This window comes from Falco cherrug, chromosome 6, assembly GCF_023634085.1.
Source record: "Falco cherrug isolate bFalChe1 chromosome 6, bFalChe1.pri, whole genome shotgun sequence".
In the NCBI taxonomy this organism is placed as follows: domain Eukaryota; kingdom Metazoa; phylum Chordata; class Aves; order Falconiformes; family Falconidae; genus Falco; species Falco cherrug.
In genome coordinates this window covers 42,516,948-42,537,455 of record NC_073702.1, presented here as the reverse complement: position 1 = coordinate 42,537,455, position 20,508 = coordinate 42,516,948, and the positions used below count along the sequence as shown (strand labels likewise).

Sequence of the window (20,508 nt, the reverse complement as noted above, 5' to 3'; positions counted from 1 at the left end):
ATAGTTTCCTCCCGAATTCTGAGTCCAAAATACTTTTGGTGCTGCCTTGGGTTGGGTGATTGCTCTTCACTTGCATGACTACAGTCTCTTAGACACTGGTGACAAGTGTTGCTCACATATTTGGTAACACGGGAGGTGCACCAGGGTTTTGGGCTGGGACTAGCATACCTCACTTGATGACAAGCTACAGATCAGAGCATCCCCTCCTAGGACAGGCACATAGGGATTGTGCCAGGGCAACACAGAAGAGAGAAATGGTGCCACCTAAAGTACCTTTTCTTTCCAAGATGATTTAAAGAAAAAATGAAGGTTCTGTGGATTAAAAGCAGTTGATTGAGAGCCTCAACCTAGAAAACAGACAATTGCGTATGACCTTTATCTAAAATCTTAACAGATTAAATAACAAAACAAGATAAATAAATCGTGAAAAGTGAGTATAGATAGCATTTGGGTCTTAAATATAACCAGACATTATTTTTTCTGACTTCATTGCAGTGCTTCTCCACACAGCCTTGACTATAGCATAGACTCACCCACACTTTGCCCCTGCAGCTGCTCCTGCTGATATCCTGAGATATCCAGGCACCAAGAAGGGAAAAGGGGATGCTGCTGCCCTGTCTCCTCTCCACAGATTTCCCTCTGGCCAAAGAGTTCTGAGGACATGGCATCTCTTTGGGAGAGCCAGCACTGGATCAACTTTAGCACCAGTTCCTTAGGCAGGTGCACCATGGACGTGTCCACCAGAGGACACCTGCAGTGCCAAAGATACAGGAAATCAGCAAGCAGAAAGGATATGGAGAGGCAGGGCAAGCACATACAGGACACCCAAAGAGTTAAACCCCCAGAAATAAGATGTTACAGGAGAAACTTTGTGCCATCTTATCCTCTCCTATTGTGTCTACAATGCTGTCAGTCACACACTTCATGAGGCTTTTTCTTACATATCCAAGAGATAAAAAAGGCAACCTGTTCTGAAGATTAATAGTCTAAAATTCAGTGCAAGTCCATTAGAGTGGTTCATGACATGTTAAAGCAATATTACTTGCACAGTAGAGAACTGCAGTTGTATGCTTTGCATCTGTTAGTGCCCTTGTTATAAAACATCATTGTTACAAATGTATGAAGGGAGGTATGAGACACCATATCTGTGAGTTTCACCTGTTATAACAAGATGGAAGAGGTCTGAGTTTTCCTAAACTCTGTTCCTAGATAGTCAGGGAAGCGGGTGCAGACCCTCCTGCCTTTGTATGTCCATGTCCTTGTGACCTGAAGACACTCTTTCCTTAAATCTCTCTCCACCTGCTACTACTCCCAGTTCCTGTCCCCACATCCCAGACTCCTGTATATCCCCAGCCCTTTTCCCCCACACCACTTTTTGCTCCTCCACTCTCACCCTGTCCCACATGCAGGCTGGGAAGGCATTGCCTGTATGCCTCAGCTTCCCCTGGCTGAGGTCCTCCGTCTCTTGTTTCTCTGCCACTTCCACCTTCAAGCTCCTCACCTCTTCACTGTTTTCAGTCATGTCTCCCTCTCCTGCTGCCCCAAGAACAGTGTTGAAGGCCGGTGATAGTGATAGCTCTCCACTTCTTGTGCCCAGCATCTCCAGGGCTCCAGGTCATTGCAGTGAAAGCCCCCAGGAGCCCTGCTGCCACTGTGCTGGCCACGCTCGGTGCAGGGGAGTTGGTGGGAACTGAGCTGCCAACCTGTGATACCTCTGCTGAGACGTACATTAACTCCAGGCTTCAGAAGGTCACAGTTTATCTGTATTTGAATGGACTTCTGTAGGAACAGTAAGGTTATAGATTCATGCATCTCCACGAACCTAGTAAGTCGAATGCTGAATATTAAGGTTCTGTTTTCAAGCAGGGAAGTTCAAGCAAGTGCTGTCTGTTTCAAGCATATTATTTCCCCAGCAATTTACTGAAGAATGGTATAATCCATTGGCCTTTGTTGTATGTTCTGTGGAGGCAATAAAAGCTTCATGTGGGGTCTGTATTAGAGAGGGAGGGTTCTTTACAACAGAGGAAATGTTTCTATTGGCCAGTCTCATTTACATTCTCCAAATCCACAGACTGAGTTGGTTGCATATTTTTTGTCTTAAAAGTAACTCCCTAACCACTGGGAAAAGACCCATGCCTAACTAAGAAAATATGGCGTGAAATCTGAAGTTAGTCTAAAAATTGTGTGTTTGAGTTGTTAGTGCATTTTATGAGAAATCTCTAAGTTGGATTTACTGTATGCAGATGCTATTGATTTCTGGGTGTCCCATGAGGGGCTATTGGTGGTGTAATCTTGCGGCATGCACAGCGTATCAGAAATGGGTTGGCATCTTGGCAGAAGTAGCCCCAGAGAAGATTTGAAGCTGTCAACATATCCTGGAAAACATCTGCTTGGTGTTTAGGTTTTACAAACAAAATGGAAGTCTATGTTTAACCCGTGTCATAAGTTTTCTTCCAAGGCCAGGTCTAACCTCATTTGAGAAGTGTTTTTCCATTTGGAAAACTCTGGTCAGCTTCAATGGGCACAGGAGCTGCTTCCTTGTGACATGTGAATGTAAATGCTAAAATTAACTTGAACCTTACTAAATCTTAAAAACAGCAGACCTGACAATGTCCCTTCCCTAACCTTAATTCTCAGCCATCATAGAAAACTGATGGAAAGAGCTGGACAGCATCTGCTCAACCACTAAATCCAGTCTCCTGCAGTCACAAACATTATAAGCCTAATTGTAAATATTTCAGTCTCCTTCTTGAGCATGGGTAGGCTTTTTCCTGCCTTTTTACAGGAAAGCTGTGTCAGTGCCTGATGGGAGTGCCTGGATAGTCTCATAATTTAAAAAAACCCTGTCCTTTAGCACCATGTCTCCATGTGTCATCAAATCTTCTTCCCTGTCCATTTGAGTTTTGTTCCCTCCAGGGATATTTTGATCCCACGGTGCCTGCTACCAATTCCATTGTTATACAGAGCCGTTCTGGTTTCAGCTGGGACAGAGTTAATTTTCTTCTTAGTGGCTGGTGCAGTGCTGCGTTTTGGATTTGGTGTGAGAACACTGTTGGTGGCACACTGATGGGTTCGGCTGTTGCTGGGTCGTGTTTATACTAAGTTAACAACTTTTCAGTTTCTCAGGCCCTGCCAGCGAGAGGGCTGGAGGGGCATGGGGAATTGGGAGGGGACACAGCCAGGACAGCTGACCCCAGCTGGCCAAAGGGATATTCCATACCATGGGACATCATGCTGAGTATATAACCTGGGGGAAGAGGAAGGAAGTGGGGGGATATTTGGAGTGACTCTGTTTGTTTTCCCAAGTAACGGTTACGGGTGACGGAGCCCGGCTCTCCCGGGGATGGCTGAACCCCTGCCTGCCCATGGGAAGTGGTGGATTAATTCCTTGATTTGCTTTGTTTGTGTGTGTGGCTTTTGCTTTACCTGTTAAACTGTCTTTATCTCAACTCCATGAATTTTCTCATTTTTCCTTTTCCGATCCTCTCCTCTATCCTGACGCGGGGGAGTGAGCGAGCAGCTGTGTGGGGCTTACTTGCTGTGCGGGGTTAAACCATGACAAAAGCATTTCATAGGTGGCTCCCAAATAATTGCTCAGGGCTCATGACTGGATCTTCTAGCTCTGGGGGCCAGATACACTGAAAATTTCTATTTCCTTTGTGTATCTCCATTAAAGCAAAGCTGCCGTATTGTCCAACAAGCAGCATCAGCCGCAGCTGGCTGCTGTGTATCACCAGAGCAGCACAAAAGAGGTAAGATGTCAATGAAACCTTTGTTCTGTGCAAGTGGTAGACCTGTGTGGTCCATACCTACCTCACACCAGCTGTGGAGGAAGCTCCTTTTCCAGCTCTGCGCTAGTGTCTTACTATATTTGTTGTAAGTATTCATGATGGATGTAGTGCTAAGCCATTTTTGATGGAGGGAGACACTTTGCACTAGCCTGTGAATCTGCAGGCAGCTAAATTACGTGTTTTTCTTCTGAAGGGATGGTGCAGTTGTAGGAGGAGAGTTTCAGCCCCTGCTGCCCTCTCCATGTGCTCATGGGAGGAAACCTGCCTGTCCTTCCCAACCCCTTCCAGCCTTTTATTCCCCTCATCCACTGATCCTGCTGGATCAGCTCATCTCCTCCCCTTCCTGGACAGCGTGTGTGTCTCCCTCCCAGACACCAGGTCAGGCAGGCCAGTTCCCCTCCTGCAGGCAGCAGCCTGTACCCTCTGCACACCCATCCTGGCTCTCAGCCAGTGCTGATGGAGGTGCAGCAGCAGGCATTGCACCATTCCCGTGGCTGGCTTGTGGTTGCGGTGCTATGGCTCCTGCCCTGCCACCTGCAGCGCATGCAGATGGTGCCGCTGTGCGTCCCACAGCTGGCTGGCATGCCACCATCTCAGCCTGCCACTGGACAGGGTGTGGGGCCGGGGGTCCGTGCAGGCATGCCTTTGGAGAGGCTGGAAAAAGGATTTTACAGCTAATTTTTTTTAAAAAAACCAGCTGCTTCCCTAATTAGTATGCTGAGTGATTATCTCAATTTGTGGCTGTGAGTACGAGCTATTTAATTCAAACAGAAAGGAGACAACTTGAATTAAGTCATAAAATCATTTTGCTCTAAGTGACAGGTATGGTGATACAATTAGTCATAAAGTCTAAGTGAATAAAAATATTACATAGTCATTGCCCCATTAGAGTCTACTATGTCCTTTCTTGTCATGTCAGGAGCAGTGGTATATAAAATCTCAAAGGAGGTTTATTCTTAGGTGGAAAAGCTTTTTTCTTGTGTGTATTGAAAACGAACAGTGAACAGTATTGCATCTGTTGCCTTCTGTGCCTGTCAGTAACAATTCATTGCAATTCTGCAATGCAGAAAAAAGGGTACTCAAAGCATGATGAATTTATAAATTACTTTTTTTTCCATTTTTGTTCATGTATTTATGTGATGAAGAACAGTTTAGTTATACTGATTTGAGATTTTCTGGCAAATTCATCAGCTGAAGGATTCTGACTAATGAAAACGTCAGATGTTTGGACCTAGAAAGGCTTTGGCAATTTCTTTTTTGTTTGTCATGTCTGAGAAAAAATATATCCTGACTGCATTGTTTTATTGACATTCTTAATACAGCAATCATAGCATCATCTATGTTTAAATCACAGGTCAGCAAGTCATGAGACCTGGCTCTCTTTCTGGCACAGCTAGAAGCTTCTTGTGTATATAAAAGCTTAGGAATTAATTTTCCAGTTTAGCAAAGAAAAATGTACTCATAACTTCATCCCTGTTTTTTTCAGACAGGCAACTTGAACAAAGATGTGTCCCAGGCGGGCTTCTATGTATGTATCAGGTCACCTGCACACGTGGTTGACCTGATTGCATAGGTTATCAGTTCCTGCTTTTTGCATTAGAAAAACCTGCATGTTTTTCCCCGCTTAAATAGGTGCGCGATGTTCTTGGGCTGCTCTCTTCTATTTCAGATGTGGATCATCGCACTTACGTATCTCACGGGAATGTTCTGAAGCTAGCATTAATGCACACAGATTAAGTGCATTGAAAGGGTTTTTCAGAAGGTGCAACTGTGTCTTAATTATACCTCTTTGGAAGCAGTGTGAAGACAGGCATCTATAGGGATGTTTTCACTGTGCTTTAAAGCATTATGGAAAAGATGTGGGCTGTAAAGATTTTTCTCCTGCTCTTCTGAAGTAGTTAGACCAAGTGCTGGGCTAAGTTAGTACAGCTTCGTACTGTGTTGTGGCTGTTTCAGGAGCCAGCATGAGGAATCGCTGCCCTGTGGTCAGGCTTGTGCCACTGGCCCCTGCCTTGATGCAGGTGAAGGTGCAAGTGGGTGACAGAGGTGTGGATGGATGCAGGTGTCCCATGGGAGCATTGGCAACTCAGGGGATTAAAGCAGTTCTCAGGCTGCCGTGCTCTGCTCAGGTGGCCAGAAGTAGAGGAGCATACGGGAGGCTTTTTGCCTCCCCTGTCCTCTTTCTCCACTCACGCTAAACACTCAGAAGCTGTGGTCAAGAGCAAGAGGATTGTGCTAGGCATGAGCAAAAAGCATAGCCTTGCTAAATTGCGCTACTTAATGTGGTTTCTTTTTGCCACAGTGTGTATCTTTTAAAAAAAGCTGTGAGTCATTTGTGAACGTTGTGTAGTCATTAATTACAGGCAGAATTGGCTGCAGAAAGCAGGAGTGAAGCTGGTTTCTGGTGTCAGCTGTGGGACACAGCAGGGACAGGGGACATGTTCCCCCTGCAGGGGTGGGAATGTGTCCCACAGAGGGTCTGACCATGCATGCAAGTGCTCCAGGTCTGGCACAGATAGGAGGTAAATCTCATGCCATGGATGAAGCCCAGAATATTTCGATTCCTGTAGTTTCCACATTGATCTCACCAAGAGGACCCGTCTGTAATTGTTTTGGAGTGAACAAGAAGATGTCCTGGCATGTACCCTGGAGATAACAGTCTTGCTTCACAGCAAAACCTCGTGTTCACATGACTGACACCCTCCTGCTGAAGAAATGGATGTTATTCGCATGCCTTTTCAGCCTTTTCATAGTGATTGGTTGGATTTCAAGGCAAAGCAGATCACTTTGCATGGAAAAAAGGCATTCCTTTTAATGAAAAAAGGTAGTCACCTTTGCCAAAGGGCTGGTTCGACCAGCCCCCCTCTGGTTTGTTGTAGTGAATAGCTTTGTATGTGCTTAGGTGTGCTTAGGCCAAAGAGGGTCCTTTCAGGAGCAACCTCCAGGATCTGCTCTGTGGCTAAGTCCTTGGGGAACAGATACATCTCATGGTACAGGACAGTGGACACAATAGAAATTGAGTGGCAGACTAAACCACAACAAAGTTCTTGCAACAGGATTGCATTGAATTTTCCTTCTGCCTGGTAGGCTGTAAAGCACGAGCATCTTATGTGACATTAAACCACGTTACGCACTTGCAACAACTTACGTTGCAAGGGCCACTGTCAGCTCTTGTGGACAGAGAGAAGACAGGGGAGTGAAGTTTTTAATGTGGATGGTGTCCACACTTGGTGCAAAAACTGCACCAGGTGACAATAGCTGCCAGGGACATCAGACCACCTTTGCTATGAACCACACTCTCTCAGCCCAGCATGAGCCATGCAAGCAGAGCAACACCGGCAAGTTTCTGCGCAGGATAGGGAGACTTTTGCCACCAAGAGAAGCCTGATGTTTTTAATGGGGCAGGCTCACTTTCACCAGCTGAGGAGCATCAGGCCTGCCACTCGGATGGGGCATGGCCGTGGGAGGTAATTCTGTGCCCAGTGCCAACCATCGCTGCAAGTAAGCGCTTGCTTTGTTATGTGAATTGTCTATGGAGATGTTGGATGATTTGGATGTTTTGGAGATATCTGCTTTTGGGATGAGAGGCTCAATCAGGATCTAAATTCTATGTTGATATTACAGAGGCGCAGTAATTTTTTTTTTTTATTAATTTCTTTACAAGAATGGAATTTAGCAAGCAGGCAAAAAAATCCAAAACAAACCTAAACTCAGGCACTTTAAAAATGCTGTGCTGGAAATTTTTACAGTAATCTTCCATTCTAATTGGTTTCTGCTGGACTGGATACAAAGATGAAAGGGAAAGAAGAAAACATTAATCTGGGGAAAAAATATGTCAGGGTAGGCATCAACTAGAAATCATTGTATTTGAAATGAACAAAATATGTGCTTACACATATTCTTCTCTAGGGGTGAGGATAATTTTGCTTCTGTCGAGCAAATAATGGAGTTCTAGTGGCAAGTCATGAGTCATGTGCTTCGAGTTAAGCTTGTGATTGAAATACTTTGGGGGAATCAATAAGGCTACATGCGAAGCTTTCTCATACTACTCAAGTACTGTGATATTAATGCTGCTAGAGGTCAAATGCTGCTAGAAAGGTCAAAAGCTTAGCTTCTGATCTCATATAAATCTGATCCGCTTTTAGTTTGCAGTTTACACCACTGCTTTCATAGGAGTTAACGTGGTTTAAAACAGTTTGTGAGATCAGAATTTAATTTCCTTGCAACTTTTTATTTTAGTCTATTGCTATTGGTTGTTTTATATAAAGTAGGTGTAGTTGTGTGTGGTTTGTGGACAGGGATGATACAAATGAATGATCCAAAAATATGCATGGGAGCAATTGCAAAAAGAAGAAATTTATCTGTAACAGCCAGCTCATACCTGGCTCAGTATCCAACTCCATTTAACGCAAAGGACACCTGAACTCAGCGAAATTCTGCTGGTTTGGTTCTCACCTGGTCTTAGTATTATTTATAAATTAGTCATTGCATTGGAATCAATGTTTTAATCTTATTTTCCCCCTCTTTTTCTTTTCAGATATTATTTTAAAGTTCAAGCAAAGAATCCCTTTGGTTATGGACCTGTTAGCTCTTCAGTCTCGTTTATCACAGAATCTGGTATGCTTTGCTTTTTATTTTCATCTCAAAACTGAATTCCTAATAATAGATGTGGCAGGGCAATGACTGAAACCGGCACAGTAATAGTGGTGATTATCCTGAACTTGCTGCTTTGAGATTTCTTTTTTTATGGTTAATTATTTGTTTTCTGTAATGGTAGGAAAATAATATGCAATCCTAATGCCACTGTGAAAATATAAGTGACATTAAAGTGAGCTTCAGGGGAACAGGAAGTTGAATTTGAAGTACAAAAGACTATTAATGTTCAACAATACAGAAGCAATGGGAAGTTTAATGTCTTTGGTAGATTGACCAAACAGTTAGTAAATTAGCTTCATAATTGTGAACAGCTGAACAGTTGGAAGCGGTTGTCTCTGGAACAAATATAGGAAACAATTGTTCCATCAGACGGGCAAAGTTCTCCGTTCCGTTTTTGACAAGGCATGCTGCTCTTTCATAGGGCTAATAGTGCATTCAAGAGCAACACCCTCTTCTAAAAATAGTATGTTAAATGAGCTATATTTACCCATGTCGTCGTCTTCTACTTCTTCTTCTTCTTGTTCCATTGAGCCAGAGGCCAATGACTCCACTGAATAATAAAGAACGAATTTTTCAGTCTTTACTTGAGCGAAGATTCGTTGTCTCTTGAAACTTTGCCCTTTTGATGACATGGGGTTTATGCAGTCTCTGCCTTTGCTCATTTGACTTCACCCTGTAGTGCTTGCTTCAGCAGCTCTGTTAAGAACCATGGAAATAAGTCTTCACAGAAGGGAGACAAAAATGCAAGATAAGTAAATGGTCCTGCATAACATACTCAGATTTTTTCTAAAGAAGTAAGAAGCTCAAGTATAAATCTAAGCATAATATTTAACATTGGACAAATATGGCAGTGTGCCCAGGTGGCCAAGAATGCCAACAGCATCCTGGCCTGTATCCAAACCAGCGTGGCCAGCAGGACGAGGGCAGTGATCGCCCCCCTGTACCCGGCACCGGTGAGGCCGCACCTGGAACCCTGTGTTCAGGTGGGGGCCCCTCACTGCAAGGCAGACACTGAGGTGCTGGAGCGTGTCCAGAGACGGGCAACGGAGCTGGGGAAGGGTCTGGAGCACAAGTCTGATGGGGAGCGGCTGAGGGAGCTGGGGGTGTTTAGCCTGGAGAAAAGGAGGCTCAGGGGGCACCTTCTTGCTTTCTGCAACTACCTGAAAGGACGTTGTAGCGCAGTGGGTGTCGGTCTTTTCTCCCAAGTAACAAGCAACAGGACAAGAGGAAATGGCCTCAAGTTGTGCCAGGGGAGATTCAGATTGGATACTAGGAAAAACTTCTTCACCCGAAGAGTTGTCAATCATTGGAACAGGCTGCCCAGGGAAGTGGTTGACTTTACATTCCTGAAGCTATTTAAAAAACCGTGTAGAAGTGGCACTTAGGGACGTAGTTTAGTGGTGGACCTGGCAGGCCTGGGTTAACGGTTGGACTCGGTGATCTTCAAGTTTTTTTCCAACCTAAACTATTCTGTGATTCTACGCTGTATCTCGCAGGGAGTTTTGCTGATCAGCTGGCTCCCAGTATATGGCCCTGAATACCTACTTTTCCCATCCAAAATCAGCTGCCTTGTGAACTCTGTATTACAGGTTACATCCACCAAATTTAGAGTTTTATTTTCAGCACAGATCTTTTGTTTGTCATGTGATCAGAGGTGACCTTCCAGCTACCAGAAGTACAAAAGCGGTTACTAAATCTGAAGCCAGATTGTATAGTTACAGTGATGGAATAGGTTAGAAAAGATAAAAATTACCAGTTCAGAGCGTTCTAGTGCAACTGAAAGGTTTGAGCTTATGTCAATAAAGAATGCTATTGTAGGATCAAGCAGCTTATTGAAAATGTTCAATCTTACCCCTGGTAACTCACTGAAGAGAACAGAAAACGGTTGTTCTTTTTCATCAAACTATAAAACTCCCTGGAAGTTTTCTTTCCCATTGGTAGACAAGCACCATGCTTTGTTGTCACGTTATTTTGTGTACAATAAGGACTAGCTAAGAGATGAGAGGAACTGCAGTGTAATGAACACAGACAAACTAATGCATTAGATCATGTTGTTCTGTTATCCTTACTCCACACATATTTCATCCTTCTGAATTAAAAAAGAGAGTATTTCATACAAGAAGAAGCTCCTGAGGTAGTGGGCAGTGCTCCTTGTGCTGCCCAGGGTACTCCTGCAAAAGTTCTGCCACTATGACAAAAATCTCACATATTTATGAATAGCATTAAATAACTGTGCTAAGCATGGTGGATGTCTGAGACCGAGATTTGCATACAAGAGCTAGGCTATGTTTCCTTTTGGAAGGTAGGCCTGCAGGTATAACTTACACTATATATTCGGAAGTGTACGGTCAAACTATCCTCCTACTCTGAAAACCTTCTGAGAAAAGGAAATCTGTTTAAAAGCTCGCTTTGAACTATGGTACTAATCTCAGCAGAGTTTTACAGTATCAGAATACAATCCTGTGGCAAGCTTCATCAACTGAGAAAAACAGTGAGATAATAAACACTCATTAGCTCAGCAAATTGATGAGACGTGTAAATCCCGTGTTCATAATGTAACTAAAGGCAGTTACTCTGCAACTGGCATTCTCGAGTGACACTGTATGTTTCATATGCTAAAACAAGGTTTGGAACAAAATACTAAGTTTTTTATTTATTTCATTCTTCTAGACAATCCACTCCTCATTGTCAGACCACCTGGTAAGTCTTATTCTGCTGTTCCTTTTGTGAATTGCATAAAACCTGGGCAAAACAGTTACAATATAGATGTTAGAAGCATTGTAACATGCAGTTTGAATTAACAGTTCTAAGCAGGAACAGGTAGTATAATTAATTGTGATAATGCAAAAAACATTTTCTGTCTTAGGACTCCTTATTCTGGTCTTTCAAAATATATCTTGTAGAGATATGTTAGAAGAAGCACTTGATTTTGGCCCATCTTTTGCTTGGTACAACAGCTTTAATTGCTGAGTAGTAAGCACTATATATTGCTTCTCTGTGTCCTTCAGTTGCCTGAGCATTGCTTGAACAGTGGGATCAGGCTTTCCTGTCTCCAGCTCATCTGTATTGATGATCGCCTTTATAAATACTAAAAAAAATCAACGACTTGTTATTGACCTGAATGATATGCCATGAAGCTGTTGAGCTTGCTTTGCATTTCCAAATTTGCAATAAACCAGTTCAGCCCCTAACCAGAAGAGCTGATTTCCTGGTGCTGGGACCAACCTTGCTGACATGTACATTGGTAGGGCAACCCCAGGCAGTACGTGCTCTTGAAAGAGATGCAGGAAAAAAGACCTCATGGTTATTACTCTCTGTCAGCTTTCCTAAGCAGTTCAAATCATTGGTTCTGGGGCTTTTTGACTACATGGTTCATGAAAACAGCGTCCAGTATGTCCCTCCCTTCTGTGTTTATTATGCTTGTTAGTCTTTTTTTCCATGTCCCCTCAGATGTCTCTGGTGATGCAGGTACTGCAGAGCACACTGTGTCTCTGGCAGTCACTGTGGGAGGCCTCTCAGGGTGGTGGCCTTCCCATGTCCCCGGTCACCTTCAGGTTTTCTGCTGTCAGTTATTTTGTGGGTCTGTTCATGGAAAGGAGGTGTTGGAAGGTGATAGCTTTTGCGCTTGTAGTTTCTGCTTTGAATGGACAAAAAGAAACTATTTTTGTGTGGCTGCAGTAGCAGCGATAGGATAGACCAAGGAGAGGTGGCAGAGCTCTGGGAACTTGTGGAAATGAAAAGCTTCTGAACATCCAGCATGTCCTCTTACAGGACATGCTAAGTTTTTCCTTCAGGACTTTTGGAGGTGGGCAAAAGTGATGGACAAAAGCAGACTATGCACAGCAGTAAAACTGCATTCAAGACATAGGTAGTTTATTGTTTTATTCTAAAGAGAAAACAATGGCCAAAATCCTGCAATCCTTTCACCATGTGACTAAATTGAGTAAAGTCAGCCTGGTTACATTTGTGTCCATACTGGTGGAGTTTTGAGGAGTGCTGCTAAGTGACTGCTTCTCATGTGCAAGTGTTTGTAGGATTTGGTCCATGTCCCTAGTGAGAGGAAGGAAAAAAGACTAACAGAAAAAACTTTCAATCTTGTTTGTAAACCACCTCAAAAGAGCGCAGTAAAAACAGGGCTTTGTGCTGTAGCTAGAGAGGAAAACACCAGTTACCACACTGGAAGCTTTTTGCGTGATTCTGTGTGCATTACTACAACAGCAATTTCAAGAGGAATTATATTGTCCTGGTTAGTATAAAGCAAACATTTAGGTTAGCCAGTAGGAACATTTAGTCTTTTGCAATACAATTAAACAGTTTCCTCTGCGGTAGTGCTCTGGATGGAGTTCCCCAGGAAAGGTCTCAATTGGAAACTCTGTCTGGTTTGATGCGATGTGGGAAAAGAGAACAGAAAAGTACATTTCTTATTTGATCTTTTTAACCAAATAGCAAGGATAGACTTCACTTCACGTTACAGGCTGTTAGTCACCACAGAATTCTTAACATCTATTCTTTAGCAAAAGAGTTAAGTATTGTGCTTAGTGTTAAAATGCAAGTGATGGTATTTAGGTGGTGTCACTGTCAGACTTAAGATCAGGCTCTGTTGAGAAAAGAAACTGAGTCACTAGTTAGAGAAGATGTCTTACTAAAACCAGTGAGATTGTTTACTTAAAACTGGGGTTCAGTACATGAAATCATAATTTTACAGTTATTGTCTACTGCCTAGAAGGGATTTAATCAAGTCCCTTGTTTTTTAATTTTTATTTTGTATTTGTGCTTGAATTAGTATTTCCAGGTGTCAAAAAGTCAGGCATTAATCTGCTGCAGCACATCTTTTAAAACATATTTTCAGATGTTAACCTTAGCAAAACTCTAGACTGAAATGCTGAAGTCTGTCCTTAATGTTGATTTATTTTTTTCCTTCAAGGTGGTGAGCCTATCTGGATCCCATTCACTTTTAAATACGACCCCACCTATTCAGACTGCAGTGGCAAGCAGTATGTGAAACGGACTTGGTACCGCAAGTTTGTAGGAGTGGTTCTCTGCAACTCCTTAAGGTACAAGATTTACCTCAGTGATGACTTGAAAGGTAGGCATCAAGATTCATTTCCTGATATATGATTATTTGTGATCTCCATCTTCTTTCTTTCTTCACCTCATCTGTGGAAGAATTGTGTGACAGCTATCTGGGAGTCCTCTCGAGAAAGTCTGATGTGATAGCTGAACTGCCCTGCTTTTGTGTTATGCTCACACCCTGGACATTAGCTTTCAAGCAGAACTCTTTAGACAGAGAACAGGAGGAAGTTTCCCTTGAAAAGCCTGTGTGTGCTTTGTACTGTGATAACAGAGTGCTGCTCCCCACACGTCTCTGTGGGAAGTCCTACGCTTGCTCCAAGGGTTGGTGAGCCCCAGCTATGCATGGTCAGACAGAGCAATACACCCTAGGGATCCCTAGGGTGGGCTGAAGTGGGGAACAGTGAAGGGAAGGCTGGTATTACAGCAGCTGGGTGAGCACTACTCCTAAGAGTTAACAGCAGCTCATATATAGATGTATTTGCTGAGAGATAGTGAACAAAATTTTCCATATTGTTGATCTGTGGTACTGGGATTATCTCAATGGCTTTTCAGATTATGCTGATTTGTTAATTCTTATTGCAGTGCATTGGTATAGTTTAAAGATAGTGTTTGAATATGCAATAAGAAACAAACAAGGACTGACCTTCTCTGTTAGAGAAGGAGAGCTCCACAGTTTTTAGTTTTCATTTGAGACTGCAATCAAACCAATGGTATTGACAATCAGAGCATTTCTTACTTTCTCATGACATATTGAAATGACTGGTGTAGTTGGAAGTCCTTCCGCCTGTCACCTGCGGTGCAGTGCCCATGGACTTGCAAAATGGGGATTTTTGTTTACGGAGCTGTAACCCATTTCTGTTTTCCATAATTTGTCCTTCCATACTGCCAAGGTAGCATTCTCCCTCTTTCCAGCCACAGTTTGTTAATTGGTAATAAACACTGTGTTTGTCAATGTAAGATTTCTTCTGCTTTCTCCCACATCTATTTTCTTGGTGGTAAAGTGCGTCCCAAACAAAAGTAATACTGAGTCACATAATCTGTCTGTATCACTTTTCAGACACCTTCTACAGCATTGGGGATAGCTGGGGAAGGGGCGAGGACCACTGTCAGTTTGTGGATTCACACCTGGATGGAAGAACAGGACCTCAGTCGTACATTGAAGCCCTGCCCACTATCCGAGGTACGGCAGGGTACGGCAGTGGGGGAGCGGGATGCTGGCCAGGTGCCTGTCAGCCCAGCTGTAGGATTAAGGGGTAGGGAGCGGAGCGCAGACTGGGGCTCTTTGTCCCAGCGGCTGGCAGCTCTCTGAGGTGTCCGGCTGATGCAGTAGGCAATGAGGTGATGTGGTGCTCAGGCCTAGCTGAACAGGTTATGAAAGTCCCAGAAGGGCTTGTGGGTGTTGATAGAGAGAAGAAGACAGAATGAAAGAGAGGGGCATATAATACAAATAATTTACAGGAACAAAATGCAAAAAACAGAAAGAAAAAAATTGTATAGGTTTATGAAACCTTTCTCTTAATTATAAGACCTGCCTCATTGAATCAAGGTGCAAAAACTCTTCCACATGCCGCAAAGGTCCAGCTACATCTTTGCACATATGGCTTTTGCGGACAGTTTCTGACCAGTTCATTCAATGAAAAACACATAGGAGTATGTCTAGTGATGTAAGGTCGGACTGCAGGACTTTTATTCTGGCCTGGTCAATATCTCACTGAGTAAAAATTTTCACCTTGAAGGAGTTCCTTTGAGTAAACTCCTCAGCTCACATAAGCCAAGAGGGGGACGGCTTGCTTCGCAAAATGAACCCAATCATGAAAGTCAGCCAATCTTTTCAATAAGTCTATTGATTTAAATAATTCAGTTAGCTTTAAAGGTTTCTAGGTCAAATTATTTGTTGATATTCATTTCATGGTGGCGTTACCAGGAAGAAACTGAAATAGTCACTAATATTTATACATCACTGGGAAGCACTGCATTTCTCAGTTCAAAAGAGGGATGATTAATCCAGATGTGTATTACTAGGTCTAGGAGACAGAGATAGAGAGCACACAGAAATTGTATTCTTGGCATAAGACGTGAGCGTTTCAGATATTCCAATGCACGAGCTATGCAGAGAAGAATGCTGCACCTCTCCTAATGCTTTAAGCAGTCACATTCTTTCTGCAGATGAAGAAAAAGGGGGAGAAAGGCTTAACTCCATATTTACTGCATGAAATGATACCTTTTTGTTTTGTGCAAAGCTGTTTTTTGTTGATAGTCTCTTGAGCCCTATAATACAATTTTTGCTCCGGAGTCATCTGTATATTTAAACTGACGTGCAAACTTCATAAACACAGCTGAAATATACCCACCTTTTGGAGGGAAATGCAGAAGTGCTCTGGCAGACCACAACATTACAGAATAGTTCAAGAGATTTTGAACAGTAAACCCAAGGAAAACTATAAGAAATATAAAGAACCAGTAGTAAATCATTCAGGAAAGATCTAGGCCAAATACCATGGCTAGCAAATACCCTTTTGAAAGAACTCCCTACCAGACAGCTTCTAAATTTTCATTTGGGCTGTGGGATTGACTCTTGCTGCATCTGTTACTTTTGTTAAATTACTAGGTCTTTGGTTTGAAATGCAAACGGGTGTTTTTCTCCCAACAGGATATTACCGCCAGTACCGTCAGGAGCCTGTATCATTTGGGCGCATTGGATACACAACACCCTACTACTACGTGGGCTGGTATGAGTGCGGTGTGCCCATCCCAGGGAAATGGTAGCAGTCTGCTTTCCTGTCTTAGGCAGACCATGCTTTTCAAATGATTCCTACCAGAGGACTGTGAGCAACTGATTTGGAAAAGAAAATAAAAAATAAAAAATGAGGCAAACCAGTGGAAACCAGCTGCTCAAGAAACCCTCATGAAGCCAAACATGGTTCCTTTACCAGCCTAGATCTGTGGTGCTGCTTGATTTCTGCTTGGAAGCAGGGACAGGGTATAAGTTTGGTGTCCTACCTTCCTCCTCTGGGTCCTTAAGGCACAGAGAGGCAGTTGCAGTGTGTACAACCTGTGAAAACTAGAACTGTTACTAGCCATGAAAATTTGGAAGTTTCTTATATCTTGCAGGAATGACCTAAGCATGCTGTGCTTGCTTAATGGGATACTAAACTGCCCTTTGCTGCCTGCCGGGGCTCCCCTATGCAATTGTGCTGTGTAACTGGCCGCCCACCAAAGGCAATATACTCTCCTGAAGACTTCCCCTGTGGGTTCACCCACTGCTGGACTAATCACCAGGTCACAGTGTAAATTCACTTTGAGATATCTATATCTATATCTATATAAATACAGTACTGTACATCTGCAGAAGTACTGCTTAGGGATGCTGAGATTTTCTTGTTCACTAGATAAATATGTTTGGAATTTTTATGTAAAAGGTGCTGTTAATTCTTTGAGATATTGCTATGCACAATATATTAACCAAGGAAAGAGCTGTATTCTTCTTGTGAGTACTGTTGGTCTAACATTTGAATTGTTGATCAAAGACCTGTGTCCCACTTCCTTGACAGCCTTTGGACTGGACGTTCAATGGGAATTTTCCCCTCTATCCATGTTAGAGTGGCACTGTGAAGTCCAGCAAAAACACATATTCAGCAGTTTATCAGCATCAGTTAAACTTTCTATCCTTTACTAGTTAAAAGTTTTAGTGGAGCTTTTCTTCAATCCATTACATCTTATTTGGTATGTTATTTATTCCTTGTCAGTATCTTTCACTTCACTGTGTGGAGGCATGGGATAAGTAACTTGCAAATTAGAAACTGCTTTTAACTTATTTTCCCTCCAAAAAGAAACCCAAGCCACCAATGCAAGAGTCAGCTAGTAGGAAACTCATTTGACTTTGATCCGTCCTGAAGACAAATCGGGATACACTTCCTCTAAAATACTACCGAAATGTCTTCTATCCAGACCAGAAAGCAAAAGCTGACATGGGTGAAAGGTATGATGATAATTTTTAGCAACCTTTTTTGGAAGCTTACGATAACATAGGATTTTAGTAGTCCTTCTGGGCAATCTAGCGTTAATGTTTACTTAGTAATTTTCATGGTCTTACTGTTTCATGGCAACATCTCAACAGCCTTTGCGCCTGTTAGTAAGACTCCCCCATTCTGACGGCCTGGAAGAGTAGCAGTATACCTGGGGGACAGATCCAGTCTCTGCTCCATCCTCTCACTCTCATTCCAGCTCACGTGTAGTACAGGTCTAATACCTTTTCAGTTGCTTCCTGTAGTTATTGTTAATTGTCTGGGGACAAAAAAGGAACTAAAGTGATTAAAAGAGCATTTTATTTTTCATGGTAATTTGGTTTTTAACATTTTAATTGTTCTCACATACTTTTGCTTCAGTACAGTGCCAAATATATGGTCTCGAAGTATAACTTTTTTCCCTAATAAACCTATGATACATGGTGCCATTTCTATTTCATCCTTTCTGGTCATCTGTGTCAAGTAAATTGACAAAGTGATTAATTGCTAGCTTTCAAAAAGTCTTCCTTGGGAAAGGAGCAGGTATCGACTTTTTCTAAGGGTTTGGAAGTATGTGAGTGTGTTGTTCCCTTTTGAAGGTGGTTAGCAGGTAGTGTGGAATTAACAAGGGCAAATCATGCCTGACCAGCCTGATCACATTCTTTGTTGAGATGGATGGCTCTGTACACCAGGGGAGAAAAGTGGATATCATTGACTTTGCCTTGCGTTAAGTCTCTTGGTGTGTTCTCCCACTAGTGAAACCAGTAGCGAAACTGGTGGGATATGGCTTGGATGGCTGGACTTGAAGGTGGATGCAAAATCAGCTGTGTCGTGAGGCTCAAATGGTTGTGATCAAAAACAGTGCAAAGTCCAAATGACAGCTGGTTACAAGCCACCCCAGGGGCCAGTACTGGGGCCAATACTATCTAACGGCTTGGACGATGGGATTGAGTGCATGGATAGAGTGCACCATCAGCAAACTTGTGGCTGATACTAAATGGGGGCTGGGGAGTGGTTGATGTGCTGGAGGGCAGAGCTGCTCATCAGAGCATTATAGGCAGGAGAAATGAGCTGTCAGGAACCTCATGCAGTTCAGCAAAGGGGTGAGAAGTCCCACACATGGGATGGAATAGCCCCTTGCAGCAGTGCAGGCTGGGGTGACTGTCCAGAGAGCACCTTTGCATGAGAGGACTTGGAAATCCTTGTGAACAACAGATTGAATGTGAGCATTCCAGAGATCCATTCCAACCTAAATTATTCAGTGACTTTTTATGATTCTAGGGGAGGCATCCAATAATAAAATGGGGTTTTTTCTTTTACTGAATCAAAGACACGCCTTGGTCCAGAGCTCAGTATTTAACACATGTGAGTGGAACTTGTGCCACTGACGCTGTAAAGCAGGGCCTGGTTTCACCAGTCATGGTTTAGCCTACTGCTTAAAGATGGGTGTTCCTTCTCCACGGCCAATGCATTATGCATTTTCACGTTCAGACACCACAGGTGGGTTTTGATTTGTTCATCTGCAGAGACGTGGTTCCTTCGTTCCCTGCTGGAAATACCCTTGGGGTGGGACAGTGCCATTCAAGGATGTCACCATGGGTGAAGAGCGGAGGACATCGTTTTTTCTGCAGCCTCAGCTAGGGGGTGCTGGGGGCAGAGGTGGAGGGCACTGCACATTGTTCTCCTCCAGTGTAAATCTTCGCTGAGGCTAAACTGAGCCAGGGCAGAGTCAGCAGTAGGATACAACAGGGGAACACATGAAATACAATGGTGTGCAGTCTGTTCCCTTCGCTTGGGCTGGGCAAGTCCTCTGTGCTGTCTGAGGTGATCTGATTGACACATTTGCGTCCTTTGCCCCATGCGCAGGATAACACATTATCATGGTAATAGGTGGTTCATTGAAGAGATGATACTATTTTTGCTCTTTGTTTATCTAAGAGTGGTGGGATTAAAGAGGGAACTAAGGCCTTGTGGGTCAGGAAAGCTATTCCCATCGAGATCCTCTCTCCAAGGCCCTGGCAGTGCCCTGACCAATGGGCTACCCTCTCCTTTCCTTCCCCCTTTCCCTGCTGTCCCTACGACACAGTGGTCCTGCTGTGCCACCACAGGAGAAGCAGCGTGCCTGCTTGGAGGTAAACCCCATCTTCACTGAAATAGCTGTACAGCTTTGTGACTGTGCTGTGTACCAGGGGACATCATGTGGCTCTGCATGGTGCTAAAGGGAGAGGGACGGGTCTTTCCGCCTGTCAGCTCTCCTCCCATGCCCCCCTAGCTGGCAAAGCCACATCTTCATCTGGCAAGCCCCTGGTGCCAGCTTGGAGAATGCTGTGTCCGTTCAGACACTGAGGGGTGTTGCACCAACCCTCCTTTCTTGTTGGAGTGATCCTTGAGGGAATGGTATGGAGGAGAGGGCGGATCCCCACAGAGGGACAATCTGCACAGCTTGTGCCTGCATTGCTTCTGGTCCAAGCCTCTCCAGGGCGGAGGGATGCCAGGGTCCTGCCTGGTGGGGAATTGTACAGAGCTGAAAAAGAAAGGGAGAAAAACACAACAGGGGAAGGGGTGGGGAGGAAAAGACAGACGAAGAAGTCGCTTGAAGCATTGTCTGGCCCTGGTCAGTTCCAGATGCTAATCTCTGATCACTGTACCATATTTTTGTGAGAACTGGGATTTCTGCCTCAAAGGCAGCAGGAACAATTGCCAGCATGTGAGAAATGCCAAGGGCTCGCGGGGGCAGCCAAAGCCCAGCATGTGGACCCAGGATGCGAACAGAAGAGCTCTTTGGTGATGAAGGAAGCACTGGGTGTTGCTTGGAAAGATAATTGAAGGCCTTTGCGGGAGGTAACCCAACCCACTGAACAATGTGAAATGCTTCTTGTGGTTCCTCCCTACAAGAAGCTATATGGTTTCTGTCCCCAAAACCGATGTCCTTTTTTCTCACCAGGCAGATGTTATTCGTGTGAAGAGCTGCCTCCCTCCAGCAG

At 43.7% G+C, this 20,508-nt stretch overlaps 1 protein-coding gene across 1 annotated transcript in view; it reads left to right on the top strand.

Annotated features, from left to right (window-relative positions):
* Nucleotides 1–17,968, top strand: part of FNDC1 (fibronectin type III domain containing 1) — a 77,445-nt gene extending 59,477 nt beyond the window's left edge. The window contains exons 16-20 of the mRNA XM_055714638.1: nt 8,329–8,408; nt 11,118–11,147; nt 13,372–13,533; nt 14,578–14,700; nt 16,171–17,968. Of these exons, the coding sequence (XP_055570613.1) occupies nt 8,329–8,408; nt 11,118–11,147; nt 13,372–13,533; nt 14,578–14,700; nt 16,171–16,286 (511 nt within the window). The 3' untranslated portion in view covers nt 16,287–17,968. The remainder of the gene's footprint in view (nt 1–8,328; nt 8,409–11,117; nt 11,148–13,371; nt 13,534–14,577; nt 14,701–16,170) is intronic.
* Nucleotides 17,969–20,508: the final 2,540 nt, after the last annotated feature.